We start from the raw sequence: 17,022 nt of genomic DNA, 5'->3' as shown, positions 1-17,022 counted from the left end.
TACTTTTAGTCAATTCCGCGCATTACCATAGAAATTACAACAGAACTAGAACGGACATGCGCAAAACAGAACTAGAATGGACAAGTTCAACCAAATATCAAACATACTATAACGTGGCTGTTGTTGATAGTGGAAAAAACTAGTTACCCAACGTTTACATTAAAGAATAAATAACATAATTGGCTAATATACCACCCCTGTTATTATTCATTTATTTATAGAAAAGCACGAATGGAAAGTATATGTGATTTTTTTTTTCTTAAGCAAGTAGTTGTATTCAGGGTTGCCAACTCTTTCAAACTCAGGCTCACGCAAGCAATCTGACAGCAAATCTATAATATTCCATTATAAACCAAAAATTAGCTACACCAGAAGCGTTGGGTTAGTTTGCAAACCTTACAGACTTCAGTATTTATAAGGTCATAAAACTGTTATATGCATGTAAATGAATGTGCAGACTTCGAATTGAAAATCTGACGTCGGCCAGCTGACAAAGGTTGGCAATTCTGTGTATTTTCCGCGATTACCTTAAAACGTTAAATCAAAATTGTAAACACATTCCATTTTACCCGCCAAGTAAAAATAAATACATAAGCAAATAAATAAACAATCAAACGACATACCCTATTTTAGACATTTTCTGCGGCACATTTACCTCACAGAGTTTGCTCCCGCTCTGTAAATGTGGAGTTTACCTGTTATCCCAGTACTGTGTAGCTTTACTCTTGCAGTCCAAAGATATGCAGTTAGGCTATTTGGTGTCTCTAAATTATCCATAATATATTATTCTGTGTGTTTCTGGTTACCCTGCAGTGGTCTGCGATTCAGTCCAGGAAGGATCCAAGCCCTTTGCTGCCGAAGATAGATAAGGACAGGGGTCAGCATCATGAGAAATGCTGAAGTACATTGTGATCAAAATCCAATTTTTACCACGAACATGGTATTTAAAAAACATACCCTACATAGTATTTTTTATCACCTACGTAGATGAGTCTTGCAAGTGACATATTGACAAGGCTGAACTTTAATTGCTCCTTAATCGCAGCTCCTTATATATATGAAACCAAAACCCCAAAAGATTCTAAATTCTGGAACACCAGGGTTTGGACATCAGGTTCAAGCTGGAAGCAACAAGACTAAGCCTCACGCTTCACAGACAAGCTCATTATATAGCCAGCCAACTTACAGGACCCTACATGTTGGGTTGAGCAAACACACTATATTGCCAAAAGTTTTGGGACACCTTGCCTTTACACACACATGAACTTCAATGACATCCCATTCTTAACACATAGGATTTAATATGGAGTTAGCCCACCCCTTGCAGCTATAACAGCTTCAACTCTTCTTGGGAGGCTGTCCACAAAGTTTTAAGGGGTTCTGGTGTTAAGAATTAGAGGTGCACCTACCAACCCTCACCACCTGTAGTCTACTAGTCAGGAAGTTCAGAACCCAGTCACAAAGGGAGGAGCTCAGTCCCAGATCCTTGAGCTGGGTGACCAGCGTGGGGGATATGTCACTGTAAAAAAAATTGTAAAAAAATGGTCAAATGAGTGGCAGCAATGGCTGGCAAACAAAAACTGTAAAATTAAAGTAAAATGTCCTAATTCAAATGAAGAGCAAAAACAGTACTACTTACAGCAGTTTTCACTAAAATTTTTGCTGAGAAAAACTTATTTTAAAGATTTTTGTAAGAGTCAAACTTCTTCAATAAAGTGATAGCACTAAAAGTTTAGGAGAAAAACATTGTTATTTTATGGATGTTTCCTTAATTACTATGATCAAATACCATCATTTAAGCGATGGCACTACAGGTTCAACAGAGAAACGCTGTAATTTTACAAATTATCCCTCAATTATTATGATCCAACACATTCAATAAAGCTATGACGCTAGTAGTTCAGCAGAGAAACACCTTTATTTAATGGATTTTTCCTAAACTTGTACAATAAAACACCTTCAATAAGGTGATGACATTAAACATTTAGCAAGGAAACACTGTTATTTTACAGATTTTTAAAATAAATTATTACAATCAAATACCTTCAATAAAGCATTAACACAAGCTCAAGATTGTAAAATAACAGACTTCAGAAGACAAAATAATCTACTAACAACTTTTAATGATTCAGTTTTATCCAAATTACAGTACAAATTTTAATTAACACATTTAATTTGCACTAGGTACAGATTATTTTTGAAATTGTTATAAAACACAAGATGTAACATTACTGCAAAATATCCATAACTGAAAATATACTAAAGAAATACAAAATAAACTGATACATCTGCAAGACAGTCACTGTTTCAATTAAAGTGGGATTGGAAATTTTATTAAAAATAAACATACCACTGTTGACTCTGAAACACTTAATGTATTCTGATGCAAATTTGCCATATTATCCAATTATTCACAAACAGTTCTTCAGAACTCCCCCTGGGAAAAATTGAAAAACTAAAACTGGCATTTCTCTATGTGTCTGTCTTACCATGATGAGGTCATGATTTCACCTTTGAAACAGGTGGAGAATGTACCAGATTGGGCTGTTGACCTGCTGTTACCTGATTTTTCATTTTTTAAGCTTATATTTTCCAATTTAGTTTTTTATAATTCTGTATAATTTTCTTCTGACCCCAGAGGGCTTCATATTGTTCTAGACAGATACATGGACAAACTTTAGACTGTCTTTTGATTCAGAATTACCAGGGATCAGCTGCATCCTTGGTACATCTTGGGGGCTGGGAGAAAAAGAAAGGACACAGATTCAAAAGTGAAATTTACTGTTTTCTGTCGTTGGTGGAGGCAGTGTCTTACAGTACAAATATACTTTAATGAGATCATTTAAAGCACGCAAGAAATCATACTTAAAGGGTAACTGGGATTTTTCAACCTGGGCCCTAATTTTAGTTTTCTTTTTGGTGGTGAGGGCGAGGTGATCCAAATTTTCACTTGGGACATAAATTAAATTGGTCCAGCATTGAATTAGAACGCTTAATACATCAGATGATGCAACACATACAGTCGCTCTTTAGAATGCCTGTGGCCTTGGCCTGGAGCTGATGTCGTCAGACGGTGCCCAACCTTCTCAGGATGTTTCGACCCTTATCCGCTACACCCTCCAGTTAGGGGGTCGGCAATGGTGGCCAGGTCACTGCCCATCAGCTCCAGGCCTCCAGCCCCCCTCCTCCCTTCTAAACCACAACCAACAAGAGGCTCTTTCTGCTGCCTCTCCAATCCTGCGCACAGCTGTGTTGCAGTCCTTGCCTGATACGCCGAGTGTAGTGAGCACCGACCATACAGACTGTGCCGGAAACCCTCTACAGCCCACCTCCACTGGAAACAGCCATGTTTGCCACCCTTTCTCTCTGCACTCCATGATGAGGTCCTGGTATTTCAGATACTTCCTCTCATGGGCCTCATCGCAGCCTTCTTCCCATGGGACAGTCAGTTCTACCAGGATGATCTTCTTCACCTGCTCTGACCAGATGTCTATGTCAGGTCTCAAGGTGGTCTGGACGATGGGGGAGGGAAATGAGCTTCCTACCCAGGTCAGCTGTCATCTCCCATCCTTGTGCCCCCTGGAGGATATTGGTCCTGGTTCTCCTTGCAGAAGATGGCTGCTCCCCTGCCCTGATGACCTGCAATGCTGGTGTTTGTGGCTTGAGTGGTTGCGGTCTTCTCCTGGCCTGCTCCAGGATGTCTACAATTACGTTGAGCACCTGATCATGCCGCCACCTGTATCTCCCCTGGGCCAGAGCTGTTTGACACCTGCTAAAATGTGGGAGAGTGTGCCTTTCTTCCCACATAATTTGCAGAGTGGATCCTCCCTCAGGCCCCACCTTGCCAGATTTGCAGACTTGAAAAGGATATACAATGAAAGTGTATAAGGTGGGCATAGAAAACCGCTATAGTCAAAATTAAGTGTCTGGCAACATGGAGAAGATCCCTACAGAGATACACCTGTGTCTGTTTACATCTATAAGTGTAAAGAAACTTCATAAAAGGATTGTTTGTATGGTCAGTGTGCTCCAGTCTCTGACATAGAACCTCATACAGTGCCTACTAGTAGATAATCGTATAGGGGCTGTATTCTGATCACTTGACAACAGGCACCAAATCGACTGGTAGGCACTGTCAGAAATTGGTAGAAGAACCTGCTTCAGAACCTCTTAATCTCCATACACCCAGCATGCACCTACAGAACCCCTAAGACGTCAGGATGGGGAAATATTTTTTGCGATTTTACTTTTGCGATCCCACTACACTTTCCCACTTGCTATTTGCTGCTACGTGACAGCAAGGATAAGCCTAAATAATACAGAACGTCCTGTAAAGTGTGCTTCAAGCTTTAAACTATGAGGGACAATGTACACCATGCATGTAACTTTCATATTATGTGTTTTCATACGTATTTATTAATAATTAATTCACAATTGCACTGTGTCCGTTCACCGCCAGTGACTTTAAAAAACACAACTGGGGTATTGAATGTGAAGTGCACACACAAACATTGAAATATAGTACAAACATTGAAAAAGATTACACTTAGGCTACGTTCACACTGCCAGCAACATCGTTCAATTACGATTTTTTGCTCAGATTGGAGAGATTTAAGAATATTTCAGTATAGATCCGCGTATCCCCACATACCTCATCAAGTGAGATTACAAGCTAGGGAGGTATACCTGGGGTTAAACCTTAACTATGACACCGCGGCTAAATTAGCTTTATATTCAGTTTTTCGGCTCTAATATCTGACAACAAATGGAAGCAATGTCCTTGGTTTTTCAGATTACACTGGGCAACAAATTTTGACAAAAGTCATGTAACTGAAATGAAATTAGCCAATTCTTATCAATTTCTATGTGCTGAACACGAATATGACAGTTAAAATGCAAAATTGGCTCTAGTTTTTTTGTTATTTGCAATATATTGTTTACGTCTATTACTGAATGCCAATAGGAATAGGTCTACGGCTAATACCCGTAAAAATCAAGTTATCTTCTGAAGAAAGGCTCCAAATGCTGATGGCGCTTTCGATAAGAAGTAATTGTGACATCTTCTTCTAGAAAATTCCATTGTTGGAGTCTTGAACCTAGCAGTTCTGCTTTGTTCTTGGATAACTCCAAATCACGAACCAAGTGATTTAGTTCTTCCTGTGTTATTCTGTGCGGGGTTAACGATGGACCACAGTAAAAATCTGGATCACAGCATGCTGACGGACCAGGAGAAGAACAAGTCGGCTCACCCGCGTCCTCATCAGCTGAATCAAGAGAATATTCTGCTGGAGGTTCTGGAATAAGAAGTCCCTCACCATGTGGAACTGGTCTCAATGCAGAGGGTATGTTGGGGTAGACAATTCTCGACTTTTTCTGCTTCGTAATCCTGCCGGAAAGAGGAGGAACTAAGCAGAAGTAACAGTCATTTGTGTGGTTACTTGGCTCTCTCCACACCATGGGAACTGCAAACGGCATTGATGGTCTTTTGCCATTCAACCACAGTGAAAGCTGTGCTGTACATGTAACACAGCATATATGTGGGGCCCAAGGTTTGTCTTGATCGCCAAGCTTGCAACCGAAGTAAAGCTGATATGCCTTCTGCACTTGAGAAGTGATACTTTTCTTCTGGTTAGCAAAAGTCACTTCTCCACAAATATAACAAAAGTTGTCAACCTTATTAACGCACTTTCGAGGCATTACTGTTATGACTAAATGTATGAAATAATTAATATATAATTAGTTTAATCTAGCAATAGCTTCATCTGTATCCCACGAAGTCTTGCATAATATTACATGCTGACGTTGCTCATGCTAGTACACTGCTGACGTTAGCTTACTTCAGCAGCCGCCTAGCAGGTTCATTATTATTCAGAAAATGATGCAATAAAAAACCCTGAATTATAATTATTGTGCCATTTGGTGCAATATTACATCATTCTAGGCTTATTTAAGATGTTGTTACAGTCCTACTAGATAAATTTACACGGTGAAACGTAGAAAATGCGCTATATGAATTATCTTCAAAACGAGAGTCAATAAAAATATTTCATGGTCATTTTCATGTTCAGCACATCAGAATACTATAGAATATGACACTTTTAAGTCAGTTACAAATTCAGTGTTGCCCAGTGTTACTTTAAAATTGGTCGTCCAGCAACTAGAAAACTAGTGCAATCCAAGCCAGGTCCAGCAGCGTACTTTTCTCACACATTTCAGAATCAGCAGCCTCTGTCCATCAAAGTCTTGGCAGCATCTTCCTAAACTGTCTGATATAAGGTATCAAACTGCTGATACAATTTATCAAAATTCAACTGCTACCCAGCTTCTCACTCCACCCCACTGTAACATTTTCCCTCCAAAATGTTCCCTCTGTTACTTTTTAAAAAGAACACAATGATTAGTAAATACAATTTATGTAGATTGTAAGTTATAAACCCCTTTTAACTGTACTTTGTGCAATTATCATTCTTTCTCCAGCACTATTTGAATTCTAAATTTGCTCACCAGTCGGCTTGAATCTGCTGCTGACCCCCCTAGCCCTCACCAAACACACACGTTGCTGCTTAGCTCTCTGAGTTCTCAGCAGAAAGCGTAGATGACAAGCTAAGTAAGATACTGCTTAGCATTACAGAGGTACATGGGTGCACTGATTACAGCGCGTTGCTGCACCCACCACACAACAAACCACATCAGGGATGAGAACCTGAGTGCAGCCGTGCAGCAGGTGATAGCTCAGCACCACACTAGTCCAAATGGAACAGTGTGATTTTTTTCTGGTGGTTGGAGTGCCAAGCCTGCCACCAACCCCCAAATTTTCAATGGAAGTCGGAGGACCTACTTGCAGGGCTGGATGTAGATTAACTTCATACACAGGACAAAGCAACTGCAGGTTAATGGCCTTGCTCAAGGACCCTGTGGAGTAGGATCACTCTTGGCATTCATGGGATTCAAACCAGCAACCTTCTGATCCCTAGCCTCAGAGCCACCACTCCACCTGCATTAGCATTAGGCATCAGTACATTTTGACCATGTGCACCAAGTGTTAGCTAATAGTATAAATTAAACGTCTTAGTTTGCGGTTTATCAGCTATTTAGGAACAGTTTCTACCCAACTACAATCAGACTCATGAACAATCAGTAACCTGTGTCACCTCCACTGCTACCCATACATATATTTCTCTCTGTCTCTTGGTCTTATTTATTTTACTTGGTCTTATTTATTCTACTTATTTAAAATTCACTTTATCATTCATGTCATCTCTTGTCATCCTGTTGTCTGTCTTGCTGTCTATGTTCACTGTCTGCAGGAGCTCATGCAAGTAAGCATTTCATTGTACACGGTACTTGTACTTGTACACATGACAATAAAGAATTGAATATTTTTAATATAATAAGTAGGTTTTTTTGTTGTGCTAAGTTTGTGACATTTAAAGTTCATTGCAGTATTTTTTTCCATTTAACTATACACTAGTTGTACATATTGCACAATGATCTTTCATGATTTAAGTGGATAGTTGGGCCAAGGCATTCATTCTCCAAGCTTTATTGCTTTCATTTAGGTTCCATTGGGGAACATCACACAGGAAAATAGAAAAAAAAACCCTGAATGTGCCTGGGTTCTGGGGAATAAATACATGCTCTACATTTCCTGATTAACCAAGTGAAGTTGTTGGAAGACTAGGACCAGATAAAATCATAAAATCATAAAAGTGTATCTGGGCTTGTGCTGCTTTGCCAGTGTTGTCTCCTTGTGGATAGTCTTTAAAAAATTACTGAATTATACTTGATTTAATGAAAAGGATTGTTAAATTTGCACCCAAAATTACAAAGTTTGAATGTAAAAATACACATTAATATACAACTAATAATATTTACCGTGGACATACATTTTTATATAATGACTTACATATTTAATTACTATTAATTACTGTCATTTTACCTACTGTTCTGTGTAATTTTAGAAAGTAGTGAAAATACTGTATAAATAATATAATAATTCTCTTGCAACAAATGAGAAATAACTAATTTGTCATTATTGGAATAGCACTTAAAACAATTGGTATATTAATTTACAGATATCTTTTTACAGGGTTTTGTGTACAATCTTAAAAGAATTGGAAATTACTGTAAATATTTAGAGTTATTTTATTTAAAATTATTACCTTTTTACAGTGTATGGTGTCAAAATATTCACCCCAGGGCTTGGCCTCTCACTAATTGACCTTGTCCATCTGATAGAAGTAGAATAGTTCTTTTAAATGTGAAAGATCGGTATACATACATATGAAGGTAACTGGAAGGGTGTACCTATTGTTCTTCTGTTATTTTAAGGAAAGTGTTAAAGTGCACTTCATTAAGAAGACATACGTATTATCAGCCTGTCTTTCATGATCATAGCTCATTATTGTATATGAACGTGTTTTCATATGACAATAAATTCCCAGAATTTAACAATGGAGTTAAGATTGTAAAGATTATTGACTGCACGAAAAAACAATTAAAATAACATTTTTTAAAAACTTCCACGTAAGTGACGTAACACTTTGAATACACTGTCACTAACGGGTCCATTTCTGACAAACATGTCGGTAGTAATGAAACCAAGTGTAAATACCCAGTATGATCCTAAAGAAGAAATTACCACAAAGATTTATATTCACCTCAGTTTTATGTTTTTTATTGTTTTTGTTTTTAAGTAGTGCGGCAAATTACTATATCACTAAGTAAAGGATAGAAAATCAGCCCGGAGAATCTACATAAAATATCTATGTGCGAGCGTCGCCATTACGCTAAATCAGGAGAAATAAAATCGTGCGATTGGTTTAAATTTAATGACGTCAATGGCGGGAATACTTCATTACTATTGGTTTCCTTATTGCAGCGCGGGAGTCTGAACCGATTGGAGGGCTTTGTATGTGTTGTGCCAGTTTTGGTAAGATATTGTTTTCGTTTTTGTTGGGTTGCATAATGCATTAATTTCTTTTTGTTTAATTAATTATTTTTATTGTTTGAAGTGTAATTTCATGGTACCAAGATTGTTGTGGTGGCTTCGATTTGCAGCTCTCGTGCTTCTGTTTGTTAAATGTCGGGAGATGATTCCCTACTGAAGTTGTTGCTGGATTTGAGAAGAAAATGTGTGAATAATCATATCGTTGTAACTTATGCGGGATAAAGAGGTTTAACTGTAAGGTGGGGGATAAACATCTGCGATATAACGATGTCAACAGGTCGCTAACGTTAAGGTTAATTATAACATAACTGGTACACTTACTATGATGTGTGTGTTTTGTCTTGAAAATACCGCTCGGGAGGGAGAAGTCTGGCCTGTGTACCCATGGTACGTTGCGTTAGCGGAACGGAAAATCTCGTCATCGGGGTCATATTCTCTGCGTTAATTGGCATTTTATAGTATGCTATGTCGTTATCTGTATTGTCCATTTTGACGTATAGCTGAGGAACATAGCGCGTTTCAAACCTAAGGTCAAGTCAACCAGGTGTGTGTGCAGCTAGGCTGATCTTACACGGATGCCTAGAAACAAGTTTCATAGGTTTGCTATCAATTTTAGGGTTTAATTTATTTAACAGTGCGGAAGATTTATAATAAACACGAACTTTGAGAAATAAAAACGTGCTTTATTTGTAGGTTTTCGCTGTGAGTTCTCTTGAAGCCGTACTGCGATGCCTGCTGAGAGAAAGCTAATGCGTTATGGTCACTCCGAGGGTCACACGGATGTCTGCTTTGAGGACACGGGACGGTAAGTCCATGTGCCAATTAGCCATTGCATCTCTCATCATTGAAATCAGTGGCTCACATCGTAAATTATTATTATTATTATTATTATTATTATTATTATTATTATTATTATTATTATTTTTTTTAAACAATATGTTTTTGTATTTGAATATGTAGTCATTTGCCCCATTTTATTGTTGTCATCTGTCTAGGTATATTGTGACTTGTGGGAGTGATGGGGATGTTCGGATTTGGGAAGGTCTAGATGACGATGATCCGAAATCAATAAATGTGGGGGAAAGGGCTTATTCTTTAGCTTTAAAGGTGAGTTAATACAAAATCACTAAAGCTGAAGTTTATCCATGTTGCAGTTATGTCTTACTAATTTGTGTTTTATTAATTACCAAACCTATGGTTTAATACGTGAAAACTTTAAATTATATGCTAATGCTTTAATTCCTGAGAATGAAAGCCATCCATCCCCAGCATTGCATACATATACTGATGTATACACTGGCCATTATAGTATGACATGATGGACAAAAATGCTGCATTTCTGTGTAGGTAATAGCCTGCTTTTTAATTTAATACTGATGCAGCTAAATTAGCTTTGATACTTTTTCCCTAATGTCACTGGCATTGCAGTGTTTCAGTGTATTTCTTTTGTACCTGAAAGTTCATTCTTTTAAATTGTCGGCATAACATTGTATTTTCAGTTCTGATGGACTGCTAGCTATGTTTTTATGAATGGGTAAATTCTTGGTCACGTGATTCTGTGGAAAAATGGCTTAAAGCTCAGGAGAGCTACTTGAATTTTAACACTGCCCACCAAATCCAAATTAGTTATTTAGTGCCAAATATGTTTTCAGAATCTTGTGCTTGAATTTATACTGAATGCCTAATCTTTACTCAACTCTTATGTAGGATGGAAAATTGGTCACAGCCTTATCCAACAATACTGTTCAACTCCACACCTTTCCTGAGGGGGATCCAGATGGAATCTTAACACGCTTCACCACAAGTGCCAATCATGTGACCTTTAACAGCAATGGGTCTCAAATTGCAGCTGCATCTGGGTAGGTATCAACATGATGTGTTTATTCCAGTGTGAGTTTGTAATGTTCAACTTTGGAAAATATACATTAACTGTTTTTAAAATTTTTATTTTTTTTTTGCTTTCCTTCCTCTCACATTTCTGCGTATTTGAATTTGAAATGGTGGAATGTAACAGGATGCATGGTGGAGCAGTGGTTAACCGTTTTACCTCATATCTCTGAGACCAGGGTTTAATTATCTGCCCCATCCTGGGTTTGCGAGATTGTCCACATTGTAAACCTGTTTTTTTTTTTTTTTTTTTTTTTTTTTTGGTCGTCAGTTGTACCTAGATGTCTCCTCAGACCTGTATTTGGTGAGCCTGCTTCTTTTCCTCTACATCTGTTTTTGTCTTCTGTCCTACACTTTCAGTGACTTCATGATCAAAATTGTAGAGGTGTCTGACAGCAGCCACCAGAAGACGCTACGGGGCCACCAAGCTCCTGTCCTGAGTGTGGCCTTTGACCCAAAAGATGAATTTTTGGTAGGGATTGTTGCCCCTACAGTTTCCCTGAAGCCTTTATTAGGAGGTGTATTTTAACCCATTCATTTCATTGTAGGCCTCTGCTAGTTGCGATGGATCAGTGGCTGTATGGAATATAGAGGACCAGGTATTGCACTATACTGGCACAAAATCATTCTATTAATATGTGAAAGTGACTGAATAGTGCTTTTATGAAAGGCTAATTGTGTATTTTTAAACTTTCAGGTGCAAGTGATCAGTTGGAATGTGCTACAGAAGTCAAATGATGTCAGCAATTCCAAGTCATTGTGTAGGCTAAGCTGGCAACCAATTTCTGGAAAGGTATTAAAATAATTTCCTCTCTGTCCTTGATTTTTTTTATTTTTTTTTCCCCTTCCCCCGGGAGAGAAATAAATTAATTTGTGTTGTGTGTATCCTTAGTCCACAATAATCATTTAAAGGATTACATAGGCAGTTATCTGGGCAACTGATATTTTCTAGAACATGATTTATGAATATTTAGTTCATCTGTTACTGTCTTTGATATTACATAAAGTTAAACCATTTTTACTGGGAGTTTTTTAGTTTCACCGGTTTTGGTTCTCTCTAGCTACTAGCTGTTCCAGTTGACAGACTGGTGCAGCTGTATGAAAGGGCTTCATGGAGCCTTGTCAGCAGCCTGTCTGATGATTTCATCACACAGGTTAGACTAATTATTGTGCTCTTTAGATATTTTATAGGAAGCTTACGTTAGAGTGATACATCCACATAGATCAATATGGATGTTCTTGTTGTGATGTATTGTCTCCTCCAGGCTGTGAATGTGGTGGCTTGGTCTCCTTGTGGAAAGTATCTGGCAGCAGGATCTGTGGGTGGTTTCTTAACAGTTTGGGATGTGGAAACCGAACAGTGTATTGAGAGGTATTGTACCACTTATTAATTTTTCGTTCCTTGCCTGATGTAGGGGATGTGCATTTTACCTCAAGGCTGGCTGCACTCCTTAGAAGGAGCAGTATTTTCATTTTGAACTTGATCTCCCCAGGGAAAAACATGAAAGAGGCTACACAGTGTGTGGCATCTGCTGGCATCCCTCTGGAGGCCAGATAGCCTACACTGACACTGAAGGTTGTCTTGGTCTTTTGGACAACGTGACTGATTCCTCTTTATTTGCTTCGAAGAAAGACAAGGTCAACCTAATTTTTCATAATTCTTCATAATTGCCTTATTCATGTATTTAATGTTCTTTTTTGCTATATCTGAAACCTACTTACTATTTTAACTGATCAGCCATAATATTAAAACCCCTAACTTGTGAATCGAATATCAATAATTATCTTGTTACAATGGCACCTGTCAATGGGAATACATTAGGCAACAATTGGTTCTTGAAGTTGACGTGTTGGAAGCAGGAAAATTGGGCAAGTGTACAGTTCTGAATGACTTTGACAAAGGCAAAATTGTGATGGCCAGACTTTGTCAGAGCATTTTCAAAATGGCAGGTTTTGTGGGGTGTTTCCAGTATGTAGTGGTCAATACATACCAAAAGTGGTTCAAGGAAGGCCAGCTGGTGAACCAGCGATGGGGTCATGGGTGCCCAAGTCTCGATGATACACATAGGGAGTGACGGCTTGCCTGTCCGATCCCACAGGAGAGCTACTATAGCACAAATTGCAAAATGAAAAAGTTGATGCTGGCTATGATACAAAGGTGTCAGAACACGCAATGCATTGCAGCTTGCTGTATATGGAGCTGTATAGCTGCAGGCCAGTCAGAGTACCCCTGCTGACCCCTGTCCACTGCTGAAAGTGCCTATAATGCGCATGTGAGCATCAAAACTGGATTATGGAGCAATGGAAGAAGGTGATCGGGTCTGATGAGTCACTTGTTTTGTTGCATCATGTGGACGACTGGGTGTGTATGCATTGTTTTCCTTGGGAAAGAGATGGTACCAAGATGCACTATGGGAAGAAGGCAAGTTTGCAGAGGCAGTGTGATGCTCCAGGAAGAGATCTGCTGGGAAACCATGGGTCCTGGCAGTCATGTGGATATTACTTTCATACATACCACCTACCTAAACATTGTAGCAAACCAAATTACACCCCTTCATGCTACACTGCAAAAACTGTTCAGAAATGGTTTGAGGAACATGAAAAAGAAGAGTTCAAGGTGTTGACTTAGCCTCCAAATCCCTCTGATCGCAAATCAGCCAGGCATCTGCGGGAAGTGCTGAACAAACAAGTCCAATTCATCAAGGCCCCACCACGCAACTTACTGGATTAAAAGTACCTGCTGCTAACATCTTCATGCCAAATGCTACAGAACACCTTCAGGGGTCTTGTGGAGTCTGTGCCTCAATGGTCACAGCTGTTTTTGCGAAATGAGGGGTACGTTCACAATTATTTGGCTGGTAGTTTTAATGTTATGGCTGATTAATACATATCAAAATACTGGAATATTAAATTATTGGCAATACTTGACATTTGATAAACTCTCCAAGCAGCAAATTATCTAGAGTAGCTGTAGGTTTGAGGGTTCATTGCTTGTTGGCACTGCTCATTTGCAGGTGGTAGCAGCAAAAAAAGAGTCAAAGTATGAAGACTTGTTTGATGAGGATGATGATGGTCATTTTATGGATGACTTGAGTGTTAAACCTACCAGTGGCACTGATGATGATGATGATGATATCATGCCATCCGCTGCCAGACGTCAAAAAAGTGGGACCTTTGATGACGATGATGATGATGACACTCCTATAGGTACAGGACTGGTCAAGATCTAATTTAGGTTCTTGTCCAAAGTTCCAGTTTAAGGAACCCAAATGATTGCTTGTTCAACAAGACCTAGTTGCAAAATTATATCTATTTGTATAAGTGGTATCATGGTTTATGCATGTCATTAGTATAAACACTAATATATTTAATAAGAATGAATTTTCTCAATAGTGAATTGAGTTTTAAATTTGCCAGCTGGACATGCATAAGGTTAATAATTTTACTTTTTGTTATTGTTGAATGAGAACTGGTATTGAATGACTTTGAATGTGTCAACTTAGAATTCTTAAAGAGCCAAGATATAAAAACCATGACCCTTTGTTTATGTGTTTTCTGAGTCTTTTTCTGGGGTTAGTGATTGCATTTTTCAATTTATTCAAATGTGTGAAGGGGTAAGCATTTCCAGCTAAAACATTTTTTTGGCTCATAAAGCAGTTTGACTTTGGCAGTATTTATTTGGTGATGTTCTGCCTTAGACATGATGTTTAAAACACGATTGTTGAGGTAATATATTAAGATTATCGCTTTTTTTTTGGGGGGGGGGGGTTGTTACTGAACCTTGCAATCAAATTTTGAATGATCTAACAAGTATTTTTTTGGGGGGGTCATTTTATGGTATATAGATGCAGCTTTAAAAATGGATAAAGATGTGGTTGGCCTACCACCTGCAGTCCCTGCTGTGCCTCAACAAATCTATGAGGGCCCCATGCCCACCCGGCCACAGAAGCCATTTCAGCCGGGCTCCACCCCTACTCACCTCATACATCGTTTTATGGTAAGAACATTTTGGTCATCTATGATCTTAGAAATGCATGTCAACAGAACATGTTCAGTTCTCATGGAAATCAATCATTTTCAGGTTTGGAACTCTGTTGGGATTGTACGTGGCTACAATGATGAGCAGGACAATGCCATCGATGTGGAGTTTCACGACACCTCCATCCACCATGCCATGCACTTAACCAATTCTCTTGGTCACATATTAGCTGACCTTTCACGAGAGGCGGTGCTGCTAGCTTGTGAGGGAACAGATGAACTTGCCAGGTAGAGACAGTTTGGGCTTTTTTTGCATTAATATTGCTCTGAATTGCATTTTTATCATTGAAGAATAACATTTTGCTAACTGATTGAGAAGACATATTTAATTATCAATATGAGTATTTCATAGTTATTAAAGATATCACTATAAATCTGGAATGCATTATTGCTTAGAGACTACGTGTTTTAAATAACACGATTACAGAACTAGTCATAGTCACAGTAATCGGGTAATTAAAATCTCACACACAAATTTTTTATCATGTCACCACATGTAAACAGTCATAGTTAGCTCAAGCATAGATCTCACCACATGTGACATATAATAATGATTCCTCGTCTTTCCCTTCCATCAAATTCCCTGTGAGTTACTAATTTACCAAAAACATAGTTGCTAGCTAGTTCACAACTTGCATAGCTGGAACCATGCAGCTGAATGAGTCCAAATAAGTTGCTAAAGGGAGCTTTTGTGAAAAGCATCCTGGTTTGATAGCTGTGATTCTGTGATTTTGTGCAACATCACAACCAAAGCTATCGTGTTGTTTAGAACCAGGATGGAGTACTTTTGGTATTTTATTCAAAATCTTTGATAGGGCCTTAATTTGAACGGATGATAAATTGATATAATCAGTATTGTCATTCAGTGTCTTGTTTTGAAAACGTATCTATATACCGCTCAGCCCTAGTCTTGTAGCTGAATACTCTACAACCTTGATCAGCGGGTTGAATATTTTTTTCATAGATTCAAAGCAAGTGGTTCCTGTTAGGCAGCTTGACTGGCTTTTGGATTGCTGTAGATGCTGCTGGGATTGCTGCACTCTGCGGGAGTGGTGTAGATGCTGTGTGCACTTGTTGTTGTGCGCCTGTTGAAGCGGTTGACTGGACTTATTTGGTAGTGTATTTCAGTGTTTGTGTGTCAGTATGGTTATGTGGGTGATTTGTTGTTTCATTTTTTATTTTTATTTTTTTCTCGGCCTGCGTGAGTACTTGTCTATCCTGTTAATCAATAGCGCGAGTGTTATCGATAGCTGCGGGTGTCGCGCGAGCGGCGTTTCTGTCCGCATACCTTCGCTACAAACACCCGTGGGGTAATATTATCTAACGTTGGTAACATTAACTCTAAATCGACAATTGCTCTTGAGCTTTGCTCGGTCACCAGTTGGGGCTGGGAGGACATTTTCCACCTTTTTCCCCGCTCCGGCAGTAGCCTGCTTTGAGAGGGTTGGAGTGCAGTTGGACTTCATACCTATTTCCAGCAAAACTAATTCTAGGAAACTACAACCAAGGTGGTTTACTAAGGAAATTAAGAATAAAGTCAGGAGGAAAAGGGCTCAGTTCCACAATTGGAAAATAACTAATGATTTCAAAATTAAGCAGGAGTATCTAGGTCTACAGGTCGAGTTTTTTAAAAAAAACATTAGACTCTCTAAGGAATGTAGAAAGAAAAATTGCATTGGAGGCTAAGGATGACAATAAAAGTTTCTTCCAATATTTTAACTCCTAAAGAGCTCTAGAAGCTGAAATCAGGATAGTATGGTGGTAAGACCCCACCTAGAATACTGTGTGCAGGTTTGGTCACCATACCTTAAGAAGGACATTGCTGCCTTACAAAAGGTGCAATGGAGTCTTAGAGGAATGTCTTATGAGGAGAGGTTAGCTGAGCTGAATCTGTTTAGCCTCCAGCAAAGGAGACTAAGGGGGGACATGATCCAGGTATATAAGATCTGGATCTTATATCTAGATGCTGTTCAGCCAAATGGCTATTTCAATATTAGTTTAAATTAGAGGTCGACCGATATTGAATTTTACCGATACCGATAGCTAGGTTGGTCCGTACTTGCCGATAACCGATTAATTAACCGATAGTTTTTAAAATGGATACTGGATTAAAAAAAAAAAAAACTAAAATAAAACACAACACTACA

General features: G+C 38.6%; 1 protein-coding gene across 2 annotated transcripts in view; it reads left to right on the top strand.

The window, feature by feature from the left end:
• Positions 1-8,827: 8,827 nt before the first annotated feature.
• The window catches only part of wdhd1 (WD repeat and HMG-box DNA binding protein 1), a 79,593-nt gene continuing 71,398 nt past the window's right edge, over positions 8,828-17,022 (top strand). The window contains exons 1-13 of one of the 2 annotated variants that reach the window (XM_023839908.2): positions 8,828-8,932; positions 9,644-9,755; positions 9,946-10,057; positions 10,658-10,809; positions 11,198-11,309; positions 11,386-11,436; positions 11,535-11,630; positions 11,899-11,991; positions 12,103-12,209; positions 12,331-12,475; positions 13,852-14,044; positions 14,683-14,834; positions 14,919-15,103. In XM_023839908.2, coding sequence (XP_023695676.2) covers positions 9,679-9,755; positions 9,946-10,057; positions 10,658-10,809; positions 11,198-11,309; positions 11,386-11,436; positions 11,535-11,630; positions 11,899-11,991; positions 12,103-12,209; positions 12,331-12,475; positions 13,852-14,044; positions 14,683-14,834; positions 14,919-15,103 — 1,475 coding nt within the window. In that variant the 5' untranslated portion in view covers positions 8,828-8,932; positions 9,644-9,678. Of the gene's footprint in view, positions 8,933-9,389; positions 9,495-9,643; positions 9,756-9,945; positions 10,058-10,657; positions 10,810-11,197; positions 11,310-11,385; positions 11,437-11,534; positions 11,631-11,898; positions 11,992-12,102; positions 12,210-12,330; positions 12,476-13,851; positions 14,045-14,682; positions 14,835-14,918; positions 15,104-17,022 lie in introns of those variants that run through there. The other variant, XM_023839909.2, reaches the window with a different exon arrangement.

Source organism: Paramormyrops kingsleyae, chromosome 14, assembly GCF_048594095.1.
Source record: "Paramormyrops kingsleyae isolate MSU_618 chromosome 14, PKINGS_0.4, whole genome shotgun sequence".
Classification (NCBI taxonomy): Eukaryota; Metazoa; Chordata; class Actinopteri; order Osteoglossiformes; family Mormyridae; genus Paramormyrops; species Paramormyrops kingsleyae.
Note: the sequence above shows the minus strand (reverse complement) of the source record. Positions and strands in the feature narration are given on the sequence as shown.